Below are 14,864 nucleotides of genomic sequence, written 5' to 3'. Positions count from 1 at the left end.
AGTAAAAAATATCTCTTTTTTTCGGCGACGACTCGGCGACGGATTAGATCACGGACTTAGATTAAGACTTGTTGAAATAAGATACATTCAAATCTTTTGGATTTCTCTTTTCCCTTTTGGTTCCTTTTCACTCTTTTTTCTCGTCCCTGAGCCAAACACTTTTCCAAGAGCAAAGAGTGAAAAAGAGACTGCCCGAGTATGAATTCTCCAATCACCGCAACGTTTGAATGCAAACCGCAAAATCAAACGTCCCCATAACCAAGATAAAATGCAGTAATGGCTGCCTGCAGACGATTTTGGGTTTTGTCCGAGGTCATAAATGCTACAAAACTATGCACTGTAGGCACTAGGTGAGTTGATTCTTGACGAACAATTACACGAGTACTTACACTAATAATGTGTCCCAATATAAGTAATATAATACCCGGATACCTCTCGTTAGCTTTGTTGTTTATCTAATTGCGTCATAATTCGTCTGTTCAAGTTCAACAGCACCGAAAATCTTTGGTGGGTAAATAACATCCGAAATAACATAGTAGGGAAATGCATTAATATATTGTACCATTCTAGGCCTAGTTAAACTAAATTATAATTCAATTGCATTTCCTGATCAGTAAACTTGAAGGCGTTTATATGATATTAACAGAAATTAGATTAACTTGCAAGAAACAGTCTGATAGTAGATGCATGCATTTTAAGTCAAAAATGAAGCACTAGTAGTATCATGTATTTTAGGAACAAGACTTGGTCACAAGGAAGGAAAGCCGGCGTACAGAGATATCTGTCAACACAAACCCAGGAAGAAGGATTGCCTGACACAGTACAGCTCAGTGACAGCTGTGTGAAGGTACAGAGTTGTAACTGGAAGAGGGAAGACAAAACCATTATTGCATTATGTTTTAAAATGAGTAATCTTAGATTGCTGGGCCTTGTGCTAGTTCAGGTACCTTTTTTGAGATGATGGAAGAATTGCATTGGCTTTTTTTTATAAAGACCTTGGCCCATGACCAGCACTCCATGAGATAATGTTGAAGACATCAAGTTTCATTTGGTCCATTCTGCTAAAGTAAACCCTGTGTACCAGGATCTGGTCCCAGTCTGCCACATTTGTTTTAAACTGATGTACTTTTCAAAAGATAATCTTCTTGTCAAATTTATTTTCAATCTCTTACTTGCATCTTAATAAGTGTTCTATCTAGACTAGGTATAGTGAAATAATATAAAATAAGCTGTAGGAGGGATAGAAAGTGAAGAGAGTAGAAAAGATGTCCTTCAAGATTTTTGTGGAATCCTGTTGTTGGTATTACATTTGTATGTAAATGAGATAACACTATCTATAATCATATTAAACCAAACATTAAACTGCTGTTACAAAACTATTTGTTATAACTTTAGGGCTATTGTAAATAAAACAAAAGAATTACAGAGTCAGAAACAATATATCTAGGATGGTAGAAATGGGGAAACATACCATACTTCATTTCACTGGTTAACAGTATAAGACCACAAGCTGCAGATTTCACTTAAAAAACCTCTATTTAAAAAACTCTTTGTTCAGCGATTGACTCCCTTTGCCCAACAAAACAACTTTTTTTTAAGTGAACAGAGGGTCGTGACTCTGTATAAAGAGGGACACAAGACACAACATAACACTATTTTGCAACACGTTGCCTTACCAAGATCTATATGTAACACAAGTTTGGTGAATGTCCATGAATTAGCAAGGAAAATATGCACTGGAAAAAAAATGGTATCAAAAATGAACCAAGCTAGGATTATAATCCTGTATTTAGTTGGACACTACACCCTATAAAGGCTGTTTTATTTTCCAACATTCCATCCTCCCAAGATAAATAAGTAAAACAAGTTGATCACGGGTAAAATAGTAAGTACCTTGTGCTGGAAACTTTGATACAAACTTTATCAAGGGTCCATTAATCTGCCAAAAATGCATCTAAATTCTGAAACACTAACCTGTTTGAGCTACTTTTATATGAAATATTTGTATCCAATTTTCAAGTTTACATTGATGGCAAGGAAAAGTTAACTGATGGACTTCCTTGACAGAGGATGCCATAATGAGACACATCTATGGACAGAAAATAAAAAGTCCTTCGAAAGAAGGGAAGATAAAACAACATTTTCTTATCAAAGTGTGATGTTTGAAGGCAGTTTTATTTATGTAGAATTTGCTACATTGCATGGACAACATATTATACATTCAATGGTGCCTTCTGAAATCTGATTCCTCAATAGGTGACGAGTTTTTGTTTTTGGTGAATAACCCTTATTTGAATACAATTGATTTTATTTATTTGTAAACAAATTTGTATGTTTTGTTATTTTAATTTTAGCAATTAAAGCAATTGGATGAAAATGGCTGTCTACGAGTGATTGTAGAGAGTGGTGGATGTTCAGGATTTCAGTACAAATTCGACCTGGATGCAACTGTAAATGAAGACGATCAGTAAGTTTTGATATATACTTGTCTTTTCATTAAAGTTCATTCTGAAGTATATGTTATCATCCTGAAATTTGAAAGTATATTTTCATGATAATCACAGATCAGAGTTGCTGTTTTGTAATATCCACGCATGCCATAAAATATGAAGTTTGCTCATCTTGTGGTTTTGTCGTGGGAGGTCAGAAAATTAATGAAAAATTAGAACTTGGTGATTATGTTTATATTATTTTTTTCGACTTTTCAATAGTTTTGGTAATTAACTCCAAACAACATGATTTTGTAGAGAATACTGAAGTATTATGGTTTCTTGACCCCCTAGCCATGGTGAACGTAACCCTTGGTTATATGATCACCTGGTGATGGTACATGTGTGTTGGCACATTGTATATTGTTTTTACATATATATATTATATAAATTTGAGCTTGAAATGATAATTCAAAATTACCCAATGGCAAACATTCTAGTAATGGTTCATACACATAGTTCTACACCTGATTAGATTTTGGTGGTCATTGGTCAAGGTTTAGAGGTAAAAGGTTACAGTCAAAAGTCCTACTTAACCACTTTTTAAGTGAAAAGCTTGTGTGCAAGATGTCTCGATCACTAACTCAACAAATTTAATTAATAGTTAAAACATAGTATGGTAACATTGAGTTCTACACCTGATCTGGTTTTGGTGGTCATCAATCATTATGAAGGTTACATGTAAAGGTCAAAAGTCATGGACAAAGATCACACTTGACAACTTTTGAAGTGGAAAGCTTGTGTACACAAACAAGTCTACTGATTACAGACTATCTCTTGTACTCTATTTCCTTATGGCTAGGGGGTATATCTATATGAGCCTTCTGACTTTGTTTTATCAGTATTTAAAATTCAGATCCAGACTTTACAAAAAAAACCTTGATTATTTTTTAACCTTTGTCATTTTGTGACCCTGAACCTATAGTGATGGTTTCTAAAATACCCAATGTCACATATAGTGTTGATTTTTATGTATATAAAATTCATTGAAAACAATACTAAAGTAATATCATGATTGCCCCATGGATTCAGTAACCTCAGGATGATTTTTCTTTGTTCTTCTATTTCAGTTTGTTTGAAAAGGATGGGGCTAAAGTTGTTGTGGATACAGATTCTCTGGACTTTTTGAAGGGATGTACAATTGATTTTCATGAAGAACTTATAAGGTCAGCTTTTCGTATTATCAATAATCCCCGGGCTGAACAAGGATGCTCGTGTGGGGCCTCATTTGCTGTGAAGCTGTGACCTGGTGAATGTGTCGTGGAAAACAAAAGGATTATTTTGCATTGTGTAAGGCTCGAGTGAACTTAAAGTCTTTACGTGGGATCTGTGGAATTAGAAACATAGACAATGTGAATAATTATATGATGCCCTTCTTTTGTTGAATATTATTTCTATGTTAAAAATACTACACTTGGGTTTATTTCTATCATTATAAAATGTCATTAACCACGCTGGTGTGGAAATGTCATTAACCATGCTGGTGTGGAAATGTCATTAACCACGCTGGTGTGGAAATGTCATTAACCACACTGGTGTGCAAATGTCATTAACCACGCTGGTGTGGGTATGTCATTAACCACGCTGGTGTGCAAATGTGATTAACCATGTTGGTGTGCAAATGTCATTAGCCACACTAGTGTGCAAATGTCATTTACCACGCTGGTGTGGGTATGTCATTAACCACGCTGGTGTGGAAATGTCATTAACCACGCTGGTGTGCAAATGTTATTAGCCACGCTAGTGTGCAAATGTCATTTACCACGCTGGTGTGGGTATGTCACTAACCACACTGGTGTGAAAATGTCATTAGCCACGCTAGTGTGCAAATGTCATTAACCACGCTGGTGTGGATATGTCATGAACCACGCTGGTGTGGAAATGTCATAAGCCACGCTGGTGTGGAAATGTCATGAACCCCACTGGTGTGGAAATGTCATTAACCACGCTGGTGTGGGTATGTCACTACCACGCTGGTGTGCAAATGTCACTAACCACGCTGGTGTGCAAATGTCATTAACCACGCTGGTGTGGAAATGTCATTAACCACGCTGTTGTGGATATGTCATTAACCATGCTGGTGTGGATATGTCATGAACCCCACTGGTGTGGAAATGTCATTAACCACGCTGGTGTGGATATGTCATTAACCACGCTGGTGTGGGTATGTCACTAACCATGCTGGTGTGCAAATGTCATTAACCACGCTGGTGTTGAAATGTTATTAACCACGCTGGTGTGGAAATGTCATTAACCACGCTGGTGTGGAAATGTCATTAGCCATGCTGTTCTGGAAATGTCATTAACCACGCTGGTGTGCAAATGTCATTAACCACGCTGGTGTGCAAATGTTTTTCCTTCTTCAGCTTAGTAAACTCTGACTGCATATAAATTAGTGTATACGCAGTGAAAAAAGGCTCGGCGGATTGATACTTGTTTCAAATATGGCGCTGTTCACGCTTCAGCGAGAGAACAGTCCAATGACAACCAATGCTTGGATCATTCACCATCTAGATACATAGAACAAATTAGGGATCCATTATGTCTAATTATACAACAAAAGAATGCTGAAAACTTCTTACTCCATGGATGCACATTCAAATTTCTTTGGCGGTAACATCAACAATGGCGGCTTCGTCCTGACCGTGTCACTCCATGAGCAGTGTGTCAATATACATACATGACGACCGTTGTAAATGAAAAGAAAAGATTGAAGGGCTTCTCACATTGGTAAATTTAAAATTTAAAAACCATGAAAAAAATTAGTGTTGTTCACTGCATATTTTCTAAATTTACTCATATGTCAATGTAGATTCACCGGAACTATATTGTTCTAGCAACCACAGCTACCGTAGTTACCATTGTGGCAACCTGCTTCGACTTTTTTCTGCATAATATAGCATTTAAACATGTTTATAAATGTAAAAATAAGGATTGACCTTTATTTTGATGGCGTATACGGTAGCTAACGCGCACCATAGAATATGTTTGTTGCCAACTGTGTTCAAACTACTGTATACGCTGTCAAAATGAAGGTCAATCCTTAATTAACCACGCTAGTATGGAATTGTCATTAACCACGCTGGCATGGAATTGTTGACAACATTAACCAATTTGGTGTGGATATGGTATGTCAACATCACAAATCACACTGGTGTAGATATGGTATGTCGACATCATAAATCACACTGGTGTAGATATGATATGTCGACATCATAAATCACACAAGAGTAGATATGGTATGTCAACATCATTAATCAGCAGGTGTAGATATGATATGTCGACATCATAAATCACACAGGAGTAGATATGGTATGTCAACATCACAAATCACACTGGTGTAGATATGGTATGTCAACATCACAAATCACACTGGTGTAGATATGGTATGTCAACATCACAAATCACACTGTTGTAGATATGGTATGTCGACATCATAAATCACACAGGTGTAGATATGGTATGTCGACATCATAAATCACACAGGTGTAGATATGGTATGTCAACATCACAAATCATACTAGTGTAGATATGGCATGTCAACATCATAAATCACACTGGTGTAGATATGGTATGTCAACATCACAAATCACACTGTTGTAGATATGGTATGTCAACATCACAAATCTCACTGTTGTAGATATGGTATGTCGACATCATAAATCACACAGGTGTAGATATGGTATGTCGACATCATAAATCACACAGGTGTAGATATGGTATGTCAACATCACAAATCATACTAGTGTAGATATGGCATGTCAACATCATAAATCACACTGGTGTAGATATGGTATGTCAACATCACAAATCACACTGTTGTAGATATGGTATGTCGACATCATAAATCACACAGGTGTAGATATGGTATGTCGACATCATAAATCACACAGGTGTAGATATGGTATGTCAACATCACAAATCATACTAGTGTAGATATGGCATGTCAACATCATAAATCACACTGGTGTAGATATGGTATGTCAACATCATAAATCACACTGTTGTAGATATGGTATGTCGACATCATAAATCACACAGGTGTAGATATGGTATGTCGACATCATAAATCACACAGGTGTAGATATGGTATGTCAACATCACAAATCATACTAGTGTAGATATGGCATGTCAACATCATAAATCACACTGGTGTAGATATGGTATGTCAACATCATAAATCACACTGTTGTAGATATGGTATGTCGACATCATAAATCACACAGGTGTAGATATGGTATGTCGACATCATAAATCACACAGGTGTAGATATGGTATGTCAACATCACAAATCATACTAGTGTAGATATGGCATGTCAACATCATAAATCACACTGGTGTAGATATGGTATGTCAACATCACAAATCACACTGTTGTAGATATGGTATGTCAACATCATAAATCTCACTGTTGTAGATATGGTATGTCAACATCATAAATGACACTGGTATAGATATGGTATGTCAACATCACAAATCACACTAGTGTAGATATGGCATGTTAACATCATAAATCACACTGGTGTAGATATGGTATGTTAACATCATATATCACACTGGTGTAGATATGGTATGTCAAAATCATAAATCACAGTGGTGTAGATATGGTATGTCGACATCATTAACCACACTGGTGTAGATACGGTATGTCAACATCATAAATCACACTGTTGTAGATATGGTATGTCAACATCATAAATCACACAGGTGTAGATATGGTATGTCGACATCATAAATCACACTGGTGTAGATATGGTATGTCAACATCATGAAGCACACTGGTGTGTATAGGATATGTCGACATCATTAACCATGCTTCTGTATTGATGTCATTAACTGTGTTGATGTGGATATGTTGACATCATTAACTGTGCTGATGTGGATATGTTGACATCATTAACTGTAATGATGTGGATATGTTGACATCATTAACCATGCCTCTGTATTGACATCATTAACTGTGCTGATGTGGATATGTTGACATCATTAACTGTGTTGATGTGGATATGTTGACATCATTAACTGTAATGATGTGGATATGTTGACATCATTAACCATGCCTCTGTATTGACATAATTAACTGTGTTGATGTGGATATGTTGACATCATTAACTGTGCTGATGTGGATATATATCGATGTCATCATCCATGCTGGGATGGAGATGCCAATGATATCAATCATGAATATCCATGCTGATGAGGATGCATGTTTATATCAGTCAGCTCTATAGAAACTTTCTTCTGATTGCTACATGTTTATCCCTTAACCTGGTGCAATGTCATTAATCCAGGGATCATGAAACAATATAAGCTGAAGTCTAAATTTGTAGTGATTATGTTGTGGTATTCTAAACCTCTTGGACTCTCCCATTATATGTGATAATGATGTGAATATATCACATCCATTGTGTCACATGGTGTATAGCGAGATATTTACTTCATGTTTGTGCATCTACATTTTCACATGTAGTGTTTTTTGTTAGTTTTGCAGTATTTATAATTGTTATTTGAAAATCTGAATAAAATGCTGTATATCCTCCAGTACTTTGTTAGTTTGTTACTGCTGCTTCATGTTGATGTGCCTTCTGTTTTATTGGCTATTTATAGACTAGTAGATGCATTTCATTCCTACAATTGAAAGTTGAGAAATTAGATGCAGCTAAAGACCTCAAGGACCATAACTGCATTTCTTAATTTGTGGCACAAGTCATTCTATTTACATTAACAAGGACCTTGATCTTGTGACCCGGGATCCTGATACACAAATTCAGTAAAGGTATATTCCGTCTTTGCGTATTGCAGGGTTATCTTCTGTTGGGAGCAGGTATTGATTGTTACGTCACTTGTTTGTCAGAGTAATGTCATCAAGTTTTGAAAAAACGACGTAATTTTCTCACACAAACCAATGATGTAACAATCAATACCTGCTCCCAAGGGAAGATAACTCTGCAATACGCAAAGACGGAATAAGTATTGACAAATTCAGTAAAGGTATGTAAGTATTGACAACTTAGGTGAAGTTTCATTTCATTACAGGAGCATAAAATGGAATGTATTTCATACCTTTTCTGAGCTGTTCTATACCTCCATCCATGTTATCAGTAGGTTTTCACATTCACTCAAATTATCTCTGATCAGCTCTGTTAGTAGCTCTATGTAGGTGTAGACTAAAGTTTTGTTCAAGCTTGGGCCCTAGTCTGTGGAACCATAGTCATTTCCATTGATACAAACACACTAGTGAATACTTTTGAAAACCATCCATCACAAATATGAATACTCCAGCCTCATGCTTTGTTTTCAGTATGTCTGTGGAGTTAGAGTAAAAAGTCAAATTGTGGGCTATCAATGGGCCCCAACAAGGAGTCAAATTTCAGCAAAAGCTGTTAACCTTCAGAATTATGTCATACATAAACTGTATATTTAAATTATCATGTAGACTTGTTTTTAGATGATAAATTAATATCCAACAGAAAGTCTCACTTTACTACAGTTGCCAAATTGTTTTAAGAAATCTCCAGAAACTCTTTCTCTAAAATTTTCTTCTCCCCCCCCCCCCCCCCCCCCCCCTTCCCTTACAAGTGCTGAAAAGTTTGTCCAAATGTCATCTTCCTTATACACCATCTCTGAAGTTTAAAGGCTTAGATAAAGAACATACATAAACAAAGAAATTAAAGTAACAATCCGATAAATGCCATAACTTGATATACTCTCCATCCCATAAACGACACTCTAGTACATTAAGAACTTTGGCTGCCAAATTAAAAAAAAAAATTTGACAAAGCAGAGTATATTTTACTGAACGGAGTGTAGATCAAGATAGGGTTTTAATAAGGTTTTCATATTATTAACATAAGACAGTAATGTCGGTTGTCATATACAAAGAATAGAAACAAAATATGGAGTATCGACATCTAGATTCTGTAGTTTAATTTGGGTTTACATGTCTCAGCAAGCAGCAATCAGAACAGATGTTGATATTCCTTATTTTCTGTTATTTATTTTTCTCTATTAAAAGTAAGACACAATAAACAAGAAGTACAATATATAGGTTTTATTTATGTATTTGTGTATAAAATTTGATTTAATATACAATGTAGAAATTCACAATAAAGATTTGTAGAGGAATGCAAAGTAACTTAGATCATTGATGTGTAGAATTCATCATCACAGAGGAAAGTAAAGAGTTATAAAATACACTTCTAAGAGATTCCGTTCATTTTGAACAAAGTACAAATCATCTTGTTCTTACATAAATCTCTGGTGATTATTCTAAAATTTTAAAAAGGAAATATTGTAAATACAGAATGTTAGAAGCGCTTGTTTGTAATTATAAGACATAAAAGTAAACAAGATGTGCATTTAACCAAAAATACTGGAACGGTTCTTAAAATATTGCCAACAATGAGACAATATACACCTTTAAAGATTTTTGCACAACAAATTTCATATACATATCACAGGTCCCGTCATATAAATCAGTTTGTATTACAAATATATGTAATAGGCACTCCAGTTCACAATACTTTGTGATCACTCAGATCCTATACATAAACACCTACAACTACCCAGTAATTCGTGAAAATAAATACAAAACAACATTGGCATTACATAACCAACTTGCAAAACGTTAAATGCTCCACTGTTTTAATAACAGATCTTACATCCTTGTTCCTTGCTCACTTATTCCTTTAAAAGAACATTAAGGGATAAGTAAAAACCATGTTTATCAACTCTTTCACCCCTAGGTAACTTAAGTAGACTCTACCATACATTTATCAGGGTGAGTCCATTATGGTCTACAGTGGTGAAAGGGTTAACTTGCAATATTCACCCAACCACTAACCAATACCAGATATTGTAGAGGTGGGTATGAGGAAGTGTTAGATTTTACTGATAAAATACAAAAGTTTTCCACTTTTATATATGATTTAAGGCTTTTGGTAGACCCTTGAGAGTATGTTTTTGATTTCCCGAAATGAGTTTTGACTCGTGGGTTCTGAAGCATGTGTCTATTTAACAGGTTTTGACTTTTCAAATTTCAAGGACATAGTGATTTGACTTTAGAAGGGTCAACTAATAGCCCTGTATAATGGCAACAATTTAGTGAATTTGTGCTAGAAGAATTCCAATGTCTTAGAATGTACAGAAATGTAGTATATTTCATCTGATGTCAAAGTGAAACTGATCTTTCACCTTGAGGACACTAACAAATAATCACAATCAACAAACATTCACATATTTCACCCATTCAAATCAGCACTAAAATAAATAGTTAACGTATCTACATTTCATGTATATATGGCATATAACGGACATTTACACACAGCTATCTATACAGGCCTACAGAGGGCCTGGCTTAAAGTTTTTCTTCAAGTGAAAGTGACGTGGCTAAGGTTTCTCTACTGGCGACCTGGCTAAGATTACAGTTTATCATACAGCTACTACACTACTTACATGTGTTTGGCTTTCATTGGTTTGTCTTCATCTTTCTTTCTAGTTTTAGTGAAATATGAAGCAACAAATAGAATGTTTCATGGTAGTGTGAAATAACTAGCCAAAGCATTTTCTCATAAAAGCAAATGTTAAGTAGGAATTCTGTCATATTAATATCATATATTACCTAATTTGTAACAGTAGTAGTAACTGAATTAGTCACTTATCAGTTAATGTGAAAATACATCTCCTGTTGAATTTTTTTGATTCAGATCTTAACATCTCTCTGGAAAATTGCCTGGTATATGAGATCTTGACATTTCTCTGGAATGTTATATAATATCTTGACATCTCCGTAGAATATTGTGTAAGATCTTAACATATCTCAGGAATGTCATGTAGGATATAAACACATCTTGAGAATGATGTAGAAGATCTTAACATCTTAGAAATGATAATGAAAGATCTTAACATTTCTTGGGAATGTGGTAATATAGAGTATGTGAGAAGACTGTACACTGCCCCACAGTACTACAGAATCTGTGTATCAAATGTAACTCCTGTACAGGGCATCACACAACACCTGTACAGGGCATCACTCAACATCTGTACACAACATCATACCTGTACAAGGCATCACACAACACCTGTTCATGACATCATACCTGTACAAGGCATCACACAACACCTGTACACGACATCATACCTATACAAGGCATCACACAACACCTGTACAGGGCATCACTCAACATCTGTACACATCATACCTGTACAGGGCATCACACAACACCTGTACATGACACCATACCTGTACAGGGCATCACACAACATCTGTACACATCATACCTGTACAAGGCATCACTCAACATCTGTACACATCATACCTGTACAAGGCATCACACAACACCTGTACATGACACCATACCTGTACAGGGCATCACACAACACCTGTACACAACATCATACCTGTACAAGGCATCACACAACACCTGAACACGACATCATACCTGTACGAGGCATCACACAACACCTGTACATGACATCGTACCTGAAAAAGGCATCACACAACATCTTACATGACATCATACCTGTACAAGGTATCATACAACACATGTACATGACATCATACCTGTACAGGGCATCACACAACACCTGTACATGACATCATACCTGTACAAGGCATCACACAACACCTGTACAAGGCATCATACAACAAGGCATCACACATCTGTACGAGGCATCATACAACACCTGTACAAGGCATCACACAAGACCTGTACAGGGCATCAAACAACACCTGTACAGGGCATCACTCAACATCTGTACACGACATCATACCTGTACAAGGCATCACACAACACCTGTACACGACCTCATACCTGTACGAGGCATCATACAACACCTGTACAAGGCATCACACAACACATATACAAGGCATCAAACAATACCTAACAGGGCATCACACAACACATGTACAGGTCATCAAGCAACACCTAACAGGGCATCAAACATATCTGTACAGGGCATCAAACACATCTGTACAGGGCATCAAACAAATCTGTACAGGGCATCAAACACATCTGTACAGGGCACCAAACCCATCTGTACAGGGCTTAAAACACATCTGTACAGGGCATCAAACACATCTGTACCGGGCATCAAACACATCTGTACAGGGCATCAAACGCATCTGTACAGGGCATCAAACACATCTGTACAAGACATAATAGAACACCTTAACAAGCCCCAATACCAACATTAGAAAGAAATTATTTTTAATCATGTGGGCCTGAAGTCCTCAAAGGCAAAGTAATCTATCTTTGACCATAAGCTGTTTGTGGAGGTACTTGGTGATTACCGGTACTTCTGGCCCACAAAGTAATCAACAGTTCAATTTCTATAAAACCCTGGTCAGTCCTGTTTCACAGAATACATTGTTTGAGGAGATATAGTATTAAGTTTAATAATGCTAGCAGTCTTTTTCAGACATATAACGTCTTTTGAATTCTTCCTCGGACAATGACATGGGAGGAGTTTGGCCCTTCTTTAGCTTTGACGGGGGAGTGATTGGACGCTTCGAACTCTCATGTATCCGGACTCTCTGGTTCTTCTTCCTTGGCGTTGTAGACTTTCGCAGATTTCCAACATTCCTCTCACGCTCAAACTCTGTCACCTATAAATCACATTAAACAGGTAAGTTGAGGAAAATGTCTCGTCTTCCAAATGTTTGAAATTAAAAATAAACTTTTATTTTGAAAATATTTTTTTTACTTTACTCGTGCATTTATTAATAAAAACATAGAATGGTAGTTCATGATAGGTTTGGAAACAATGTTTCTCTTACCTTGTTTCCCCCTATGTTTGCAGATTTTATCTCATCTTGTAGGGCTCTCATTGTCTCAGACAGACGCAGATATCGATCCTCTATCCTAGCCTTCTCCTCTTGTACAGTCTACAAAGGAAAACACATCTTTAGAACAACAACAGTACAAAATACAAGTAGAGTGTGTTAGTGTACTCTCGCAAAAAGAACCAAATTCAGAAAGCTGTTATAGTGATAATTTTGTAAATTTATTTAACATTTAATCAATGTCTGGACTAAATGTATCTGACCTTCAAACTTTAATCTGGCATACAACTCTGTCTATTAACTCCTAAGAAATCATGTACACCAACATTTGAGATAAACTGCTGTCATTAAGGACATCAAATTAAGTCAATGTTACTCTGAGTTCATGGAAATCTTCAGTGATGTCTTACCCTGAGTTCGTGTAAATCTTCAATGATGTGTTGTTTGTCAGATTCCTGGGCTCGTATGATCTCTTCCTCTCGTATTTTCCTCAATTCTAATTCATCTGTCAAATCAAGGATGTGTTCCTAAATTTAGAGAAAAAAAAAATAAAAAAAATAACACAGTACAATATACTGGCATGATTTTTACTGATATTTGATATAGTTCTTGTTAAGGTTTTTCTAGTCAAAACTACCCAACCCCAGGACTCCAAGATAACTCACTTCTATCCGAAACTGGATTTCCTGCCTTTTATTTCTAAGCAAATGAAGTGACATTATCAAATAGATTATATGGGTGGTATGCCTTAACTAAACCTGAAGTACTTGGCTGGAGTAACGTTTTACTGGAATCAAATTGTGGCTCTTGTGAGTTTGCTATAATTTTGATAATTTTTTTCCCCCAGTATCACTGTATTTCACAAAGTTTTCCCCTATCTTATTGGACTTCAAATATTTGTAGAACAAAGGACAGTAAAAGGGATAAACATACCAATATATATTTTTAAGTGAGTTTATTGTAAACTGTACAATGAAAGAGAAGCCATTTTGTACCTGTAATTTCTCTACGGCTTGCACGTTATCCAGATCTCTGTAGGCCAGCTCTGAAACAACAATGACGGGTAAATAAACAAGGCATGATTAGCAGACCATATATAGGCAATACTACATGTGTGTTTATCCGACGTCGCAGACTGCACAAGTGTACATGAATTGCATAAATGGATATATGTGTATTTCACAAGTGCTTTACCGCGAATGAAATATATATGTTTGTATATTCATACAATAGATGAGTGCAATCTGAGATGCCAGAGGAATACACAAGTGTGGTATTGCTTAAACTACATACCTACAACTGTTCTTTAAAAGCAATCAATATTGTCCGAAAAAGCAATGCTCATAATTACTCTCTTATTAATATCTAATTTTCTTCTGAAAAATTTGATCCAAACAACAATGACGGAGGAAATGAAGTTGAAGATATAATAATGACATCATGTTTACGTCATGTTTCCATAAGTTAAAATGGCGCTAAAATGTTTGGCATCCATTCTGGTTTCAATTCATTGATTAGACCAATGTATATCAACCCATGAGATCCAGCCAAAGAGGAGTCTGTTTGGCTACTTGGGAAATACAACATCTTGT

The 14,864-nt window shown here is 36.0% G+C and overlaps 2 protein-coding genes across 5 annotated transcripts in view; one reads left to right on the top strand and one right to left on the bottom strand.

Moving 5' to 3' along the window:
• Nucleotides 1-258: 258 nt before the first annotated feature.
• LOC110454925 (iron-sulfur cluster assembly 2 homolog, mitochondrial-like) lies at nt 259-7,559 on the top strand. The gene is made up of 4 exons (XM_021504740.1): nt 259-350; nt 736-847; nt 2,355-2,467; nt 3,560-7,559. The coding sequence occupies exons 1-4, from the start codon at nt 277-279 to the stop codon at nt 3,732-3,734; spliced, it is 474 nt and encodes a 157-aa protein (XP_021360415.1). The 5' UTR covers nt 259-276; the 3' UTR covers nt 3,735-7,559.
• A 1,952-nt stretch (nt 7,560-9,511) lies between these two features.
• The window catches only part of LOC110454917 (centrosomal protein of 128 kDa-like), a 43,438-nt gene continuing 38,085 nt past the window's right edge, over nt 9,512-14,864 (bottom strand). For 3 of the 4 annotated variants that reach the window (XM_021504730.1, XM_021504732.1, XM_021504731.1), the window contains 4 exons: nt 14,268-14,317; nt 13,683-13,799; nt 13,267-13,374; nt 9,512-13,095 (listed from right to left, as the gene is read on the bottom strand). In XM_021504730.1, the coding sequence (XP_021360405.1) occupies nt 12,892-13,095; nt 13,267-13,374; nt 13,683-13,799; nt 14,268-14,317 (479 nt within the window). In that variant the 3' untranslated portion in view covers nt 9,512-12,891. The remainder of the gene's footprint in view (nt 13,096-13,266; nt 13,375-13,682; nt 13,800-14,267; nt 14,318-14,864) is intronic. The other variant, XR_002463411.1, reaches the window with a different exon arrangement.

Source organism: Mizuhopecten yessoensis, unplaced genomic scaffold (assembly GCF_002113885.1).
Source record: "Mizuhopecten yessoensis strain PY_sf001 unplaced genomic scaffold, ASM211388v2 scaffold8111, whole genome shotgun sequence".
Lineage (NCBI taxonomy): Eukaryota > Metazoa > Mollusca > Bivalvia > Pectinida > Pectinidae > Mizuhopecten > Mizuhopecten yessoensis.
Note: the sequence above shows the minus strand (reverse complement) of the source record. Positions and strands in the feature narration are given on the sequence as shown.

Bases quoted from the DNA above. Each gene is read 5' to 3' on its own strand.
- LOC110454925 (XM_021504740.1), top strand. From the start codon at position 277: ATGGCTGCCTGCAGACGATTTTGGGTTTTGTCCGAGGTCATAAATGCT. The intron at 848-2,354 runs GTACAGAGTTGT...TTTTAATTTTAG, and splicing joins TCAGTGACAGCTGTGTGAAG to CAATTAAAGCAATTGGATGA. The intron at 2,468-3,559 runs GTAAGTTTTGAT...CTTCTATTTCAG, and splicing joins ACTGTAAATGAAGACGATCA to TTTGTTTGAAAAGGATGGGG.